This window comes from Knufia obscura (genome assembly GCF_036327395.1).
Source record: "Knufia obscura strain CCFEE 5817 isolate CBS 148926 chromosome Unknown scaffold_6, whole genome shotgun sequence".
NCBI classification, from domain to species: domain Eukaryota; kingdom Fungi; phylum Ascomycota; class Eurotiomycetes; order Chaetothyriales; family Trichomeriaceae; genus Knufia; species Knufia obscura.
The window spans coordinates 24,098-39,300 of NW_027042692.1; the positions used below are offsets into that span (position 1 = coordinate 24,098).

A 15,203-nucleotide genomic window follows, 5' to 3' on the forward strand; every position below is an offset into this window, starting at 1 on the left:
TCGTTAAAAGATAAACGAGGTCGGTACTTAGAAGCGTATAGCCTATTAAGCGCTATATATTACCCGATTTTACCGGGATAAGCGCCTTAATTTCTATAACGAATACTATTTAAAGAACGTGTCTTTCTAGTATATTGTCCGCTTTTCTAATAAGGTCTACTTTAGCTTTAGTCTAAGCCGGAAGATACTTATTATTCGTTTACGCGACTAGCGTAATTACGAGAATTATATCTAATATAATTACTAATCGTCTAATAAGGAGAAGAAGTTAGAGGTAACGCTATACACCTAGGTAGTAGTATAGGTTAGTAGCTACTCTAATCTAATTTAGTACGAAACTAGCTAGAAGAACGATAAGATAACGAAGTAGATATACTTAGAAAAGTTATTAAAAGGGTCAGTAAAGCAGTAGCTGGATAACAGCGAGAAATTTATATTAGAAGAGAATTAAGATTCGGGATATAGAACGAGCGAAAAAAAAAGGAAAGATAGCTTCTAGGATTACCCTATTCGCCGCTAAAAAGAGGAGAATAAGCTTAAATACTACCTCTAGAAGCCTAAAAGCCCTAACTTAGCTCTTATTAAGAATATCTAGCGTACTACGAAGTAAAACATAAAACAATTTAATATATTTAAGTAGATTAAATACGACTTAAAGAAGGTAGCGGAGATAGCTTAGGCGATGGTATTATAACGAAGGATCAACGAATATATTATTAGAGAGAAGATAGGGATATCGGTACCATTAGAGAAACTAAAATAGAGGAAAGAAGGAGCTACTAGATTTTAAGATATTATATTTTGAATAACTATATAACTATAAACTTATACTTAATATTAGTTAGTTATCTTACCTTACTTTACCTAGCCACCTCTTTTTAATGCTAAGACCTTTTTATATATTCTATTTACTCAGTTAAACCTATAACCTTATACTAATATATTTATTAGCTAGTCGGTTAAACTACTACGCTAATATACCAATATTGTGTGCTGACTTAGTAGTAGAAAGATGAGGTTCGGATATATAAGGGGCATATCGGGCGGGCTCGGCTAACTAGCCGAATGCGGACTCCGCCATCTATTTCCCGAACTGGCTCGCCAGGTCAAGTAATTAGTGCATCTTCAAATCAATGTGGTCGGCAAGGTCCAGTGCCATGAAGAGATAACAGTGCGGAACTACTCTCGAGCGAAGGTCTTACTACCTACCAGCTACACACTGAAAGAGAGCAACGATAGACTACACACAGTAGATGAGCACTCACCCATACTGCCGATCTGCTACCCAGCCTACCAGATCACGTATCATCGGGCAGACACACACTCCATCAGATCACAATGCACCCACCAGCATCTCCACCTTTTTGCTCAGACACATCCTTTAGTGATATCGACGTATGTGAGCCCTGAGACCTCTTTCTCGCTTTCGTCTCCCTCTGCTCGTCTCGTTCCCTTTCTTTTTCCTTCTGCACCCGCGCCTCCTCAATCTCCGACTGCGCTTTTTGTCTTCGTCGCTGTTCTCGACGCTTCTGAGTTTTGGTAAGAGATTGTTCAGCATGTTCGATGACCGACAAATTGCTCATTTCGCTACCAGAAACACCCCTTCGTCCCTAATTGTGTCGGTGGTTCCGTTGGTGAAAAATGAATCTATCCGCATCAATGTCTTGAGGCTCAGCATTGAAATTAGGTTGCGGCGGTCTGGTATCAGTAGAACTTGCGATGCTACCCTGAGAACTGTAATGCTGCTGCGGCTCATCCACCACGCCGGATGTGGTAGTTCCTCCTTCGTTCTCCAACTCCTCACCTGGCCGCTCCTAACGCTTCTTAGGCTTCTTGCTGACGACCTTGAACCCTGCCGCGGTCGAATCCTCCTTCGGCGCTGCAATAGGCCCTTTCTTGGCGACTTCACTCCACCCGCCATTGCTACTCTTGTTCTCGACAGCAGGCGCCTTGTTGTCTGCAATAATGCCCTTCTCAGCGAGTTTCTGTCGTCGAATGAACTCTTCCGCGAAGCGCCTAGCATCAAGCGTCTCACTGCTCCCATAAACAGCTTCAGTGAGCAGATCAACATCAGGCGGAAACCCAACAATCATGCCAACAAAATCATCAACACTCGTGCCGCTGTTGAGTTTGCCAGAGAGTTGTGCTTTAGCCCACTTGTTGAGTTCGTCTTTGGCTTTGTCCTTCGGTCCAGAAGCGGCAGCAATGCTTGTGCTTCGGGATGCGGTTGAGGTAAGAGCAGGTCGCGCGGCAGTAGAGCTCACTACTCGTTGCACCGATGGCGCAGCGACAACTGTTGCTGGTGTCTTCGGCTTACCGCTAGCACCAACAGTCTGCCACGCACTACCTCCTACAGTTTGAGAGGACGTCTGAACAGGCGCTGGTCCACCCTGTTGTGGTGCAGTCACCTTACTTGCCATTTGGGCATACCTACTACCACTAGGCGTCGCAGAAGTCAACGACGCAATTTGAGCATTTGCAGCAGCTTGTGCAGCAGCTCGGTGTTTTCGTGCTTCCTCCTCTTTCTGGATTTGTGCCAGTGTCTTCTTAGCCGCAGCAGTTGTAGGCTTCGCCGCAGCTGGCTTAGACCAAACGCCACCGCTGGGCGTGGTTGGAGTGCTTGGTGAGCCAGAAGTGGCCCAAGTTGAGGTGAGTGGAAGACCCGGCGCAGGTGCAGGGGCTTGCGCGGCCGCGAGACGTTGTTGTTCAATTTGTACTCGTCGGGCCTCGAGAAGCACAGCTTCTTGTTCAGCTGCACGCTTGGCCTCCATCGCCTGAATTTCTTTGAGAGACGGGCCCTTTGGCATTTCGGCAGTCTTGTCAGCCCAAGGGGCGAGGGATGCACTCGGTGTCTCGACAGGTGTCTGAGCAGCAGAGCGCGAGTCAGCAGCTAACTGTTCAGCAACGGGTGGTCTGGACCGCTGTGCCGCAGGAGCGGGAAGTGGTGAAGCCGAGACGGGCGGTGGCTCGATAACTGGCATATCCTCGGCCGCCTGTTTGTTAGCAGCTGCGGTTCGTTGTACTTGCTGAGTCAGAGACAACGGCTCATCTGCAGTGTGCTTCTTGCTTGATCCGATAGGTGCAGGAGGTTGCTTTTGGGTCGCAGGAACGTCTTCGGTTGGTCGGTGACTACCAATCGGTTGGGGTAGGGATTCGTCCTCCTCGAACTCATCGTCGTCCATATCCTGGCGGAGCTCGTGGAATTCCTCTAAACGATCGTTGCGACCCGGCTGACCTAAAAAAGTCTGCTCATGTGCATATTGTTGGGCTTGTTGGTTCTCCATTGACAACCGGTTGCGTTCATGAGCGGAGAAAGATTGCTGATTGAGAGGGTTGGAGCTATATGGACCTCGAGTGTCCAAACCCATGCGGCCGAATTGCCCAGATAGTTCATCGTCGCGTGAAGGCATGCCTGAAGTCGGAGTCATGCTCTGGAAAGCATTTCCCTGTGATGGTGGCGGTTGAATGGGTGCTTGCATAGGAGAAGGCTGATATCCTGTAGGCGAGGTGATGCTACTGATACTAGGTTGGCTATGCAGAGAGTGGGCACTTGAGTGATGCTGTAGTGAATGCATATGCGATCCATAGGAGGCATTGGGCGCGCGCATACCTACCTGCTTCTGAGCGAGCCACTCTTTCTGTTGTGCCATAAGGAATTGCTCTTCTTGCTTGCGTCGTTCGAGGGCGTTTTGCTGGTCAGCAGTGAGAGTGGTGCCAAAGCTAGGGAAAGAGTTCGCGAACGGTGGCTGCGCTGAGCTTGGCGGACCGGCAGCGAAAGGATTAGCGACATTTGAAGGTGGTGATGGACCATGTGGTACACCGATCTGAGGCACCAGGAATGGTTCTCGGGAGTTGCCAATTCGCCGAACAAGCTGTGCCAAGGGTTCATACTCGGTATCTTCCTGCTTCTTGACTTGCAACTCTGCAGTGAAGAAGCCAGCTTTGAACCAGTCGTGCATTTCAAGACCCGACCATGGACCCTGGACATTACCATGAGGATCACGGTAGACCCACCGCATGCGATCAGGCATGACCATTTGTCGTTGTTGAGTTGTTGGCATTTGACTTGCAGAACCCGTATGGCTACCGGTTGGGCTGTTCGAATCTGACTGCCTTGCAGCGCCAACTGGAGAACGATTCGGAGGAAGGCCAAAAGCATCCTCGGCAGCAGGCTTCATGTCATCGAAGGGACGAAAGCTGTCCTGACGACGAGGCTCGAAAGGATCAGGCCGAATGCCGAAAGCATCATTGCGACTGTCGGAGCGCATTTGATCTTGCATAGCGGGTGGGAAAGGGAGACCAAGTCGACTTTGGCTGGCACCACGACCAAATGATGATCCACCGCCAAAGAAAGTGCTGCCACTAAAGCCTCCGGGAGACTGAAGACCGCCCAGGGGACTGAAAACAGGGTCACCGAAAGCAGCAGACACTGGTGGCCTATCACGACCAGGAGTGCCAGCGCCAAAACCTGGATTATCCCAACCAGGAAGTCCTCCAAGGCCGGCCATGCCAGTGCCTGTACCTCTCATTGAACCAAATGAATTCTGAGCACGATGGTCGGCACCAGCGAATACATCTCGCCTCCCAAAAGGTTGCATGCCAGATTGAGGATCGTGGCCATCGTCGTCCTGCATGCGACCAGTATAAGGGCTTTGGTATGGATTGGTGTTAGTGGGGCTAGTAGGGTCTTGGTTGAGTCGATGGTGAGGAGTCTGGTTGGAGAAAGCAGAAAAGCCCATCTGCTCGATGCCGGCCTCGTCGTGTGCACTCAAGGCAGCGCTTCCAGCTCGCGGCATGAGGTCGTCATAAGGGTTCGTCTCACTTCTATTAGGTCGAGTCTTGAATGTCTCCCGTATCTTGGCAGACTGATCGTCCTCTTCAGGCAAGTTCTCGAGACCAGTGAAAGAAGCCTTCTCTTTTACCGAGGGAGACATGTCTTCATTGGTCTTGCCCAGAATGTCCTTGAAGCGACTAGTACTGCGGACACTGCCAAAGGCTGGTCGTTGGGCAGGACCAGGGTCAGCAGCACTGCTATCAGCAGCCATTGAGCCAAAGGCGCCCATGGCCCCGAATGCTGAACCGGGACCTGCTGACCAAGGCGAAGCTGATGGAGGGTTCAAGCCTGCACTTGGAGGGCCACCCGTGCCGGTTCGGCGCAGAGAACCAAAGGGCGAGTCGTGGGTTCGTGCAGATTGGCCCTCCTCTTTTCCTTGTGGCTCATCCTGATAATCGGTTCGGCGTCGAAGTAAGGCAGGAGGAGGAGTATTCGTGATGGGGTCGTTACGAAAAGTCTTGTTTTCTGCAGGCGAGAGAGGACCGTTTGTGAAGGAGTCACTAGTCTCACGTCGCCTCGTCCCTGGTCGAGACACGCCAGAGGTGTTGACTTGGGACAATGAGGTTTTCCGACCAGGGCCCGCGGAAGAAGGCTCTTTGGGATTGTTCATCTTCAGAGGCGAATTGACAGAAGTAGAGTAGCGCTGGGTTAGTTGGTCAGCTAGCACTTTACACATGTCAATACTTTAGTGTGCGTACCTGTCTCTCCTCGTCATCCATTTCTCTGAGCCCCAGTGGTATAGAGTCTGGTTGAGTGTTCCAGCATACTTCGGGACCGGCATCTCTGCTATCTGGTCTGCCGAAAGAGCCATTTGTGCCTCCATTGGCATCCCATGGACCTACAAAACATGAGGGCAGATTGGCACCGACAAGGCCTGCCTCCTTCTGTTGGCTGTAGATGCTCAGCACTTCCTCCTTGTTGTAACGACTACCCACTGAGACGCCATTTCGAGAAGTGGTCGGTTGCTGATTGAGGTGTGGAGGGATATAAGGTGTAGCAGCAGCAGAAGATGAGGTGGGATTGAGATTGTCGCGTGACTGAGTCGAGGTTCGTCGAAATGTGGTGCCATTCACACGAGGTCTCGACCTGAAGCAGGAGTCTGGAGTCAGCATGACGTTCCCATCTCATTCAATATACCGTAGTGTACGATTGGCTTCGAGGAGCGTGGAGAGGCGATCTCGATAGAAGAGGCATCCTTACCAGTCATTTGTACTTGGCCCGTCTCTTCTGTTGGTACTGTTGGAAGTTGCGCTTGCTGCAGCCGAAGCGAAGCTGGATGTGAGAGAATTCGACATGTTGATAGGTGTGGTCGGAATTTGAAATGTATGAATTTCTTGACTTCTCGCGTGGAGGAAAGAACGATATTCAGTCTACGAGTCCGGCGCGTGCTTGCGAGATGTTGATCAAATGTTGCTACAATTGTGTGGTGTGTTTGCGGAATGCTTGGTTGAAAGTATGTCGAAATTATGGCGGACGTCGATTCGTGAAACGGTCGTGTTATGGTACCAATGCTCTGGTTCAAAGAGAGACGAACAATTGTAGTTCTGCTCAGGGAAGGAATAATGTCAAGGTGCGCAAGAAGGTCCACTCAGATCGCAGTTTCTCCAACCGGCCCTCATCGCTGCCAATTGCTGCTTTTTAGTGGTCGCGATTGCCCTTAGACATGCATAACATCCACGACCTCTAGGCTGTTTTGGGCTTGAGGTGAGGCTGACATGCCGCTAATCAAGCGAGCACGAGGCTGGAAAATTCTCAATTCATGATCTAGGGGCTACGATATCTCTTCTGTTTGATCACTGCTGTTTAGAATGGTGCTAGATAGCAATGTCAATGTTCGTACCTGCTACTTGAGTTCGAGATCATATCCGTGACATGTCGCCTTTCATCCCAGTAGAATATCCTGCCAACATGGCTCCGGATTCAGCGCATTTGCCAACGCAGTCGTCAAAATCCTCCCAAGACCCTCTCTATAGTAAACGCCTTTATGCTCGCTAATCAAAATGACATTGTAAACACCGTAATCGAATCGCTTGATCTCATCTTCAACAGCGTCCGGGAAAAAAGACGTATCCTTCCACGCACTGATCTCTTCCTCGGCAAAACAGCTCATCCTCGACATGATAAGAAACTTTAGTGGTATGCCTGTCCGTATCTGCCACTTCTGGTCCAGGTCTATGGTACCGCACCACATACCATGTCGATCTGCTATGCCTGTCCTGAGCAGACCTGGATCCGCAGGCGCTGGTCGAACTGTGGATAGAGCGCTTGGCCCTGTCAGTCTCTTTCGTAGTGGTGATATGATCGCTTTGTGCACAGGCTGAGGATGTATCAAGCTAAAAGTAGCAACCACTGTATCGAAGTGTAGAAGAGGTGCCGCATTGCTGTCTTTGCCTAGCTTCCGTGCAGTTCGTCTTCGATGCTTGTGCCAAGGTATAGGAGGATCGATTCGAGGTACCATCTGTGCTGGGAAATGATGAAGTTCGTCCTGACCATCCTCAGAGTGGTGCCATTGTATCCATGACCGCGCAGAATCGGTGAACTTCCACTGTATCTCGCCTAACCAGCCTGCCCATGACCAGCTGGGAAAGTTGGTCCTGCGAATAAGTCTCTTGGTAGATTCCCAGATCAAAGAAGAGTCCATCATCGGTTCGAATAGACCGTAGTAGATAGTCGCATTCAGTCGCTTCTCAAGGACTTGCTCCACGCCGGCGAACGCATCAAGGATATCGACCGGGTTTGTAAGCTCTCTTCGTGTGTATAGCTCAACGGCTGAGGTGAACTGCACAAAGGGTTTCTCTCGGAAAATCCTTGTCGGCATATCGATCGAGTCCAGGGACCATCCGTTCGGGGTAGGCATTTCCATATCTTCGCAGAAAGTAGACCTCCGGCACTGAAAGTAGACCCTGCCATTCACAAAGAGCAGACACCTCCTCGAAAGCATTCTTTCCTGGAACGTCCAGGCTCTCGAATCCCACTGTGATGTCGCGATGTAGTCCTCGGCTAGATGTGATACCATCAGCTTGATGCCGGGCACGACTTCTTCAATCGACTGATGCCACGTCCGAGATCCTTTCCTTACTCCGGGTAGACCTGCATTGGCATTCTGACCAGATCCAGCAACGACTGTCAGATGTGCTCTAGCATAGATCCAGTCATCGTGGTATTGGAAACCTGCGTCATGCACGAGTGCTAAGCTGTCTGTCCAGAGATATCGCTCGCCGAGCAGTTTCGTGAGCTTAATCGTATCTTTGATAGTCTGTGGTAGAGACTCTCTGTTCAAAGCACCGGGTATTGACAGTCTGGGCAGATTTTCGCTTGTGGTGAATAATTGCTCGAAATTCTTGCCCCACAGATAGCTGAGGGCCACGAAGCGACAATTCTGAGGCACAATCGTAACACACATGCTTTCGACGTCGATGCATCGGAGTATGTTCTTTTGCTGCTTCATCAGCACGGGGTGTACCAAAGACTCCTCACACTCTGCGCCATGCTGTTGTTCACATGTTCTTATCCAGCTCTTAAGTACTTCGGCCTCCAGTAAATCATGGGCCTTCAGCCGCCTGCCGAAGAACTCTTTAAATGGCGCAGTCTCGTTGAGCATGGCAATATAGCCATCCTTGAAGGCCTGGGGTTCACTGTAGATCAGCACCCGTCTCGTTCTTGGTACGAATTGTTGCGGCCCAGATGCGCCATCCTCTGCGGGTAGCTCTTCCTGTCCATCTATCACCCATTTAGCGAAAACAGAGGCATCCTCGTCGTAGTTCGCACTCGGCGCTCGCTGGTCGAGAGGACGGTCGACGATCTCGAGGACAAGTCGGCAGAAGGGACAGTGTTTCTTTCTTCGGATAGCAGACAGTCGCCCGAGGTACCTTGGGACGTTGTCGAGATTCTTCTTCTTCTGCTCTTGCTTCACGAAAGATTCAGCGGCTAGACCGCCAACATGGCTGGGATCGAGATATTGTCGCTTGTTCTCCTCCGAACGTCTCTTGTTCGTCTCAGCAGGACGGACCACGAATGAGTCGACTTCAAACTTCAATCGTGAACAGTAGTCGCAGAGATACGAGTTTTCCGGTTTCGATTCGAGCTTTTTCTCCATTAGCATGGTCTTGTAAAACAGTGCTCAATCACGCACATCTTTGACCTTGAAAGGCAATCGACCAAAGGATCTTATTCGCTTTGTGATTGCGCTTATGTTGGACTCCGACATTGAGCGTACATGTCGTTTGAAGATGATCTGGAGGAGATCAAAGAGATTCTCCTTCAGCTCATGAACTCGACGCAATCAAGCATAGAGAGCAATTACTATTCGGCATTATCACCAAGTAGGAAATATCAACGCCAGACTCGTTTCACAGCCACCACGCGTCTCATATGGATGCGCCGTTTTCATGACCCCAGTGTGGCAACGTCATCACGAACCGCTCTCTCTTGCTCCTGCCCAAACAGGGTCTGGAATGCTGATCGCTACTAGATTGCACGTGCCATTGGAGTACCCACCTAGAGCCTCATTCACCCTTTCTTGCGTCTCGGGTATTCATCAGCATCAAGCCCATTGTCGTTCTGAGACGGGTTGCATACTGTGCAAACGATTGCGCTCAGACACACCAAACTCACCGGAACTGTTGTTGGCATACGGCATGGAGGAGTCATCCAACGGCCTCAGAGCTGCTCCGAAAGCTACCCAGCGAAGCCCTCGTTCTCGGCATTAGAAACATGGGACATGAAGGGACTACCTAATGTTGCTGACTTCTCTGTGAGGTCTTGCAGACTCAAGCTTGAGGAATAGCTTGAAGGTAGTAGTCCACAACCTCTATTCTGAGGACCCCAGTGAACACTGAACGACCACCACTAACAAGCAGATATTAGAATCGAGATACAGAGTGGCGCTGCCAGCAGAAATATCCTTAATTCTCAAACCGGGTTTCATGGAGAGCTTAATGCAATCTCGTCTGCAAACACAAGTCGAAGTCCTGGCACGAGGACCGTTCGAGCAGGCAATGAAGCAAAAGCGGACTTCTTTTATCATCCTCCATGCCATGAGCTTCTTGACCTTGACTTCAACTCAACTCACCTTGACCTCAGCCAACAGCTTGACCTCGATTCACATCTGACCACACTTCCTCACACACCCATGGCCATGAATTCTCATCATCGCCGCCGCCTATATCCACCCTGATACTCTTCCATTTTCCCTCTCCCATTGCCTCCTTCTTCGTTCTTTTACTGCTTATCTCCTACCACTACCATTACCACAGTCAACTATGGCAAACCCAACCTCCACCTCCAACTCAACCACTACCACCCCCTCCACACTCAAACGCAAACGCCCCACCAAAACCAAACCCAAACCCAAATCCTCCAGCACAGCCCTCTCCCGCCCCCGTCCCAAAAAACCCCGCCCCAAAAAGTCTCGGTCAATCGAATGCCCAATCTGCCTCCAACCCACCCCCCCACAACGCCTGCACACCCTCACAACCTGCTCCTGCACCTACTGCAAATCCTGTCTCACCGAGGCCTTCACCGTCGGTCTAAGCCACGCCACATACCCATCCCGGTGCTGCGGCCGTCCAATCGAGCTGGTGACGGTGGAGAAATATGTTGACAGGAAAGTTGCACGGGCGTATAAGAGGATGGGAGAGGAGGTGAGGGCTGATGTGCCTGTTTATTGCGCTAGGGTGGGATGTGGGGGGTTTGTGGGGGAGGGGGTGGCAGCAGCAACAGTATCAGTGCAGGATGTGAGTGAGACGACTACGACTGGAGACGGCGAGCGGGACCGGTTTCTAACCTGTGGGAAGTGCCATATGAAGACTTGTGCGCGGGGGGAATGTAGACGGCTGAAGGAGGAGCACCTGGGGATTCATGGGATTTGTCCGGGGATGCTTGAGGATGAGGGTGTGAAAAAAGTGAGGGAGGAGAAGGGGTGGAAGAGGTGTCCGAGGTGTTGGGTTTTGGTGGAGAGAAGTTCGGGTTGCGATCGGATTAGGTATGTCGTGCGGATACGCATGGGACCGAGTGTAGTTGCTGACATGGATAAACAGGTGCATGTGTAAGGCGGAGTGGTGTTACACGTGTGGGAAGATGGCGAAGGGGAAGGATGCGTGTGTTTGTCACATGCCGGGGTATGTGGATTTGGTTGGTGAGGGTGGAGAAGAGGTGGATGTGGAGTTGCCAAGTCTTGAGCAGATCTTTGGAATTGAGGGAAATGCTGGGATGAACGGAGTGAACGACCGGGCTGAGAGCATGCCGGTGGTTGAGAGCGTGGAGGTGGAGGGCTAACAAGGACAGTGGATTTAAAGAATGTATATGGGGATCTATCAGGGAGCTATCACATTTGCTTAGCTATCTATATCTGGCTTAACAACTAGTGATTTCAACATGGAATATTTTGGGTATCTGGGCTATTCTAGCTTTCGCACATATTTTCGAAGTCGCGCTTATTTATTCGCTGCCATATCTAATGTCCATTCCTCGTCTCGCATGTCTCTTCTGGTCTTGTATCTGCTTTTCACCCTCCAAGATCCTCCGCCCTCTCATACCTCCCTCCCAGCCACCCACACCTAAGCAACAGCAGGCACAAACTTCGCAATCTCCAAATCCTGAATATCATGTAAATCATTCTTATAAAACGGACACTTCCCATTCGTACACCGCTCCATCCCCCACGGACACTGATGTCCATAAAAGCACTCCGCCTTCCGACACTTACTCCCAACCGTACACGGGATACTCCGCGCCTTATACTTGAGCGTATGCTTCATCGCCGCATCGATCGGATCGTGGTCGTAGTTGCATTTATACGCGAAGCAGCCCGTTGATGTAAGGTGGTGTGTATTGCAGAGTTTTTGGTCTGCGATGCGGTCTTGGAAGCGGTCGATTTCGGGTTTGGTTGGGGCGCGGCTTGTGCGGTCTATGCGTTGGCCGGTGCGGTTGACGGGGATGCCGGATTTGGGGTCGCCTGTGGCGGTGGAGGAGATGCGGGTGGTTGTTTGGGTTGGTTCGAAGGTTTCGGCTGAGGCGGAGAGGTTGGTTGTCGTGGTTGGGCGGGTGCGGTCTGGGAGGCGGCTGGCGCTGGCTGTTATCGTTGACCAGGTTGTTGCTGGGGTGTTGGCGTCGTTGCTGTTTTGGGAGGCGCTGTCGTCAGCGGAGGGGATACGGCGGGTACTTGGCATGTAGGTTGGGGTTGTGTCTATGCGTCTGATGGCTTGGAGGGGCTCCATCTCGAAAGTGGAGTTAAAGCGGGCGAATGGTAGGTTGAGGTTATAGAATTGGTTGGCGGTATTGCCATGTCTGATAAGGACGGTTTTGTCGGTAGCTGCTGGGTCGTGGCGGTATTTATCGAGTTCGGCAACGTAACCATTATCGTGGCAGCAAGCGAGGAAGATATGTTCGCATTGTGCGTTGTTAAGGTAGAATCGATATGTATCTGACAGGATTAGCTGTCGCCTTCCCTATGTTGGCCGGGCCTTACCTCGTAGTTTGGAATCTGCTCTCTCCTTACCTGGCCCACAGTCTACTACCTGGAAAAGACTGCGACTCGACGTGAAGGACCAGAAGAATTCGTCTAGCTGAGACATGCGTTGAATAACATCCGCATCGACTAGTGCTCGTGCAGGAACTTGCTTGTTGAAATAAAGGATGACCATAACTTCGATATCGCTGTCAAGGTTGGGATTGTTTGCCCTAATGTATTGCTGAATATCGGTATAAAGAGCGTGAGCGGCTTGGGCCCCTCCAGACTCGCTAGTGTTCATGTAGTACGATCGACAGAAATGGTACCCGTCGCCATCGATTAGGACAACTGCAAATCGGTTTCGACCAACAGATTGCTTTAGCGATTCTGCTTGTTGACGCCAACTTCGTCGGTTCTTGCGTTCATCGTCGAGGTCAGCTTCGAGCTCTGCTAGTCTCAACTTCATCGAATGGTACTCTTGGGCGAAGTTTTCAAGGTCTGCATGGCGGGCTTCGTCGAATTGCCTATATAGATTCACCTTGTCATTGAAGGTCATATGCTCAAAGCCGTTCATCTTGACTCTGGGGATGTTGCAATGACAAGGGAAGAAAGGGCAGCTCAGGGCCTTTTGACGTTGGGCGGTCGCAGGTGGACGATGACCGTTATAAACGCGAGAGCGGCACTGTCGTGTTCTACGGCGGCTAATCAGGTTAGGTAACACGTCGAGAGAACAAGTGCATAGCACTCTGGGTCGAAGTTCAGGCCGCAAGGCGTGTTGGCAAGGCTGAGCACTAATCACGCTAGTCCATCTTCGCGTTAGTCGCGCTTTCCTGACGCGTTTTGAGCATGAGCTTCAACATGCTATCCTAACCTGAGGCTTTGGGATGCTGGATCACTGTATCAGAAATCCAACAATCCAGAAATCAGGTCCGTATGAGATTCTGAGACTTCTTGGCGTTGCCCGGTCAGACAAGGTTTTCTAGGCAGCAATGGGTGCTTTCGGAATCCGAACCAGGAGTGCTGCTCCACCCATTCGGCAGCATGGCCTTTTCTGACATACCTTGCTGCACTTCTGACATAACTTGCTGCACTCTTGGACCAACAATGTGTTGTGCATATTTTCGACCGGGCGTTTGATACGACGAAGATCGAGTTCTTCGGGTGAAGACTGAGAACCAAGATTTTGTGCTAATGCTGGATTGCCAATGTACAGACGGACCGAGGTTGTTTAGTCATACAGTAAAGAGCATGAATGTCGACCCCGATCCAGCACATGATCATATCATGTTATTAATTGGCTGACAAAACCGACGTCGAAGCTCGTACTAACAGATCACGCCATCTTAGAAGGGAACGATATAAGGAACATCTACCAAAGAACAATCAACTCATACGACATATTTGTCGACAATAGCCTGCTCGTAAAGACATAAACATGGTCGCCAACAAAGCGTTCGTCTACAAGGCTGTTCCATCAGGATGGCCTGAACCTGGCAAGGACCTAGCCATCGAATCGACAGACTTTGACCTGGATGCTGACCCACCGAAGAATGGCTTCACCACAAAGAACCTCTATGCAGCCTTCGACCCAAGTCAGCGAGGTAGGATGAGAGATCCCAAAATATGGTCTTACTCCCCAGCAATGGAACCTGGCAAGCCTGTGCAGTCTGTCTCAGTCATTGGCAAGGTACTGAAGTCAGATAATGCTGGGTTTAAGGGGGGCGATCTGGTAATTCTGTGGATGGGGTATACCGAGTCGTACTCTCGCATTCCTGAGGAGGATACACATCCTGCCAACGATACGAACAGAAAGACTCCGAGGGCTGCCGATGTCTTCAAGCCTGCTCATGGTGTTCCGATCACCGCATACATCGGTGCACTGGGCATGACTGGTATGACCGCATATGGCAGTCTACATGAAATCGCAGAGCCCAAGAAGGGAGAGGTAATCTGGGTTTCGGGAGCTGCTGGCGCCGTCGGGCAAGTCGTTGGCCAAATTGCGGCTCGTGAAGGCTTGAACGTCATTGGCAGTGTTGGCGATGACAAGAAGCTCGAATTTTTGACAAAAGAGCTTGGCTTCACGTCTGGTTTCAATTACAAGAAAGAGAAGCCAGAAGATGCCCTTAAGAGGCTTGCGCCTGACGGTATCGACATTTTTTACGACAATGTAGGAGGTGAACAGCTGGATGTGGCCCTTGCGCACATTAACGTGCATGGCAGGATAGGTAAGTTGTGCTCCTGTGAATACAAACGTTTACTAACATACGACAGTGGCTTGTGGTGCTATCTCACAATACAACAATAAGCCTGGAGAGGGATATGGTGTAAAGAATACCACGATGATGGTCCGGAAGCGACTCCGGTGGCAAGGTTTCCTGGTATCGGACAAGAACATCGCGCAGCATGGGAAAGCTCGCGACGAGAATATCACGAAGTGGATCCAGGATGGCAGCTTCAAGTCGACCGACCATATCACTGATGGGATGGATAATGCTACTGAGGGTTTTCTTGGCATGCTCAAGGGTGACAATCTGGGGAAGTCGATTCTGAAAATCGCCGATGAATGAGCAGCGACCCTTCAAGAAGATGAGAGCGAGTTCCTTCCACGTTCACAGATAAGCTTAATGGTAGCGACGTGAGTATAAAGACTATGCTTGGGGCATGAGTCGCTAGTGCCCTGCTTTCGTCCTCAGCAGACCGCCAATTACGAGGAAGTATGCTTTCCACTACTACTTTCCTTCTGCCTGACTCTGGAGGCATGAGCCCCAGCCTGCGATTGCTTCATCACTGCAGTGGCATGATGTCCAAAAATCACATGCACGAGAGATATTTGCCTAAGGCCCGCCAGGAAGGCACTGCAGGCTGCCTGGTTGCCGTTTCTTTTATCTACCCTTCACTCAAAGAGACATTAATTTGACT

The 15,203-nt window shown here is 50.5% G+C and overlaps 5 protein-coding genes across 5 annotated transcripts; 2 read left to right on the forward strand and 3 right to left on the reverse strand.

Annotated features, from left to right (window-relative positions):
* Positions 1-1,814: 1,814 nt before the first annotated feature.
* On the reverse strand, positions 1,815-6,129 carry SMY2 (kinesin-like protein; the record flags this gene model as incomplete). Its single annotated transcript, XM_064873913.1, has 3 exons — positions 1,815-5,477; positions 5,533-5,920; positions 6,035-6,129. The coding sequence occupies 3 exons, from the start codon at positions 6,127-6,129 to the stop codon at positions 1,815-1,817; spliced, it is 4,146 nt and encodes a 1,381-aa protein (XP_064729635.1).
* Positions 6,130-6,716: 587 nt separating this feature from the next.
* Positions 6,717-8,936, reverse strand: PMZ80_005494 (uncharacterized protein; the record flags this gene model as incomplete). Its single annotated transcript, XM_064873914.1, has 1 exon — positions 6,717-8,936. One exon carries the CDS (start codon positions 8,934-8,936, stop codon positions 6,717-6,719), a length of 2,220 nt encoding a protein of 739 aa, XP_064729636.1.
* Positions 8,937-10,095: 1,159 nt separating this feature from the next.
* PMZ80_005495 (uncharacterized protein) lies at positions 10,096-10,884 on the forward strand (the record flags this gene model as incomplete). The annotated part of the gene is made up of 2 exons (XM_064873915.1): positions 10,096-10,476; positions 10,873-10,884. 2 exons carry the CDS (start codon positions 10,096-10,098, stop codon positions 10,882-10,884), a joined length of 393 nt encoding a protein of 130 aa, XP_064729637.1.
* A 507-nt stretch (positions 10,885-11,391) lies between these two features.
* On the reverse strand, positions 11,392-12,858 carry PMZ80_005496 (uncharacterized protein; the record flags this gene model as incomplete). Its single annotated transcript, XM_064873916.1, has 2 exons — positions 11,392-12,257; positions 12,303-12,858. 2 exons carry the CDS (start codon positions 12,856-12,858, stop codon positions 11,392-11,394), a joined length of 1,422 nt encoding a protein of 473 aa, XP_064729638.1.
* Positions 12,859-13,719: 861 nt separating this feature from the next.
* Positions 13,720-14,851, forward strand: PMZ80_005497 (uncharacterized protein; the record flags this gene model as incomplete). Its single annotated transcript, XM_064873917.1, has 2 exons — positions 13,720-14,509; positions 14,556-14,851. 2 exons carry the CDS (start codon positions 13,720-13,722, stop codon positions 14,849-14,851), a joined length of 1,086 nt encoding a protein of 361 aa, XP_064729639.1.
* Positions 14,852-15,203: the final 352 nt, after the last annotated feature.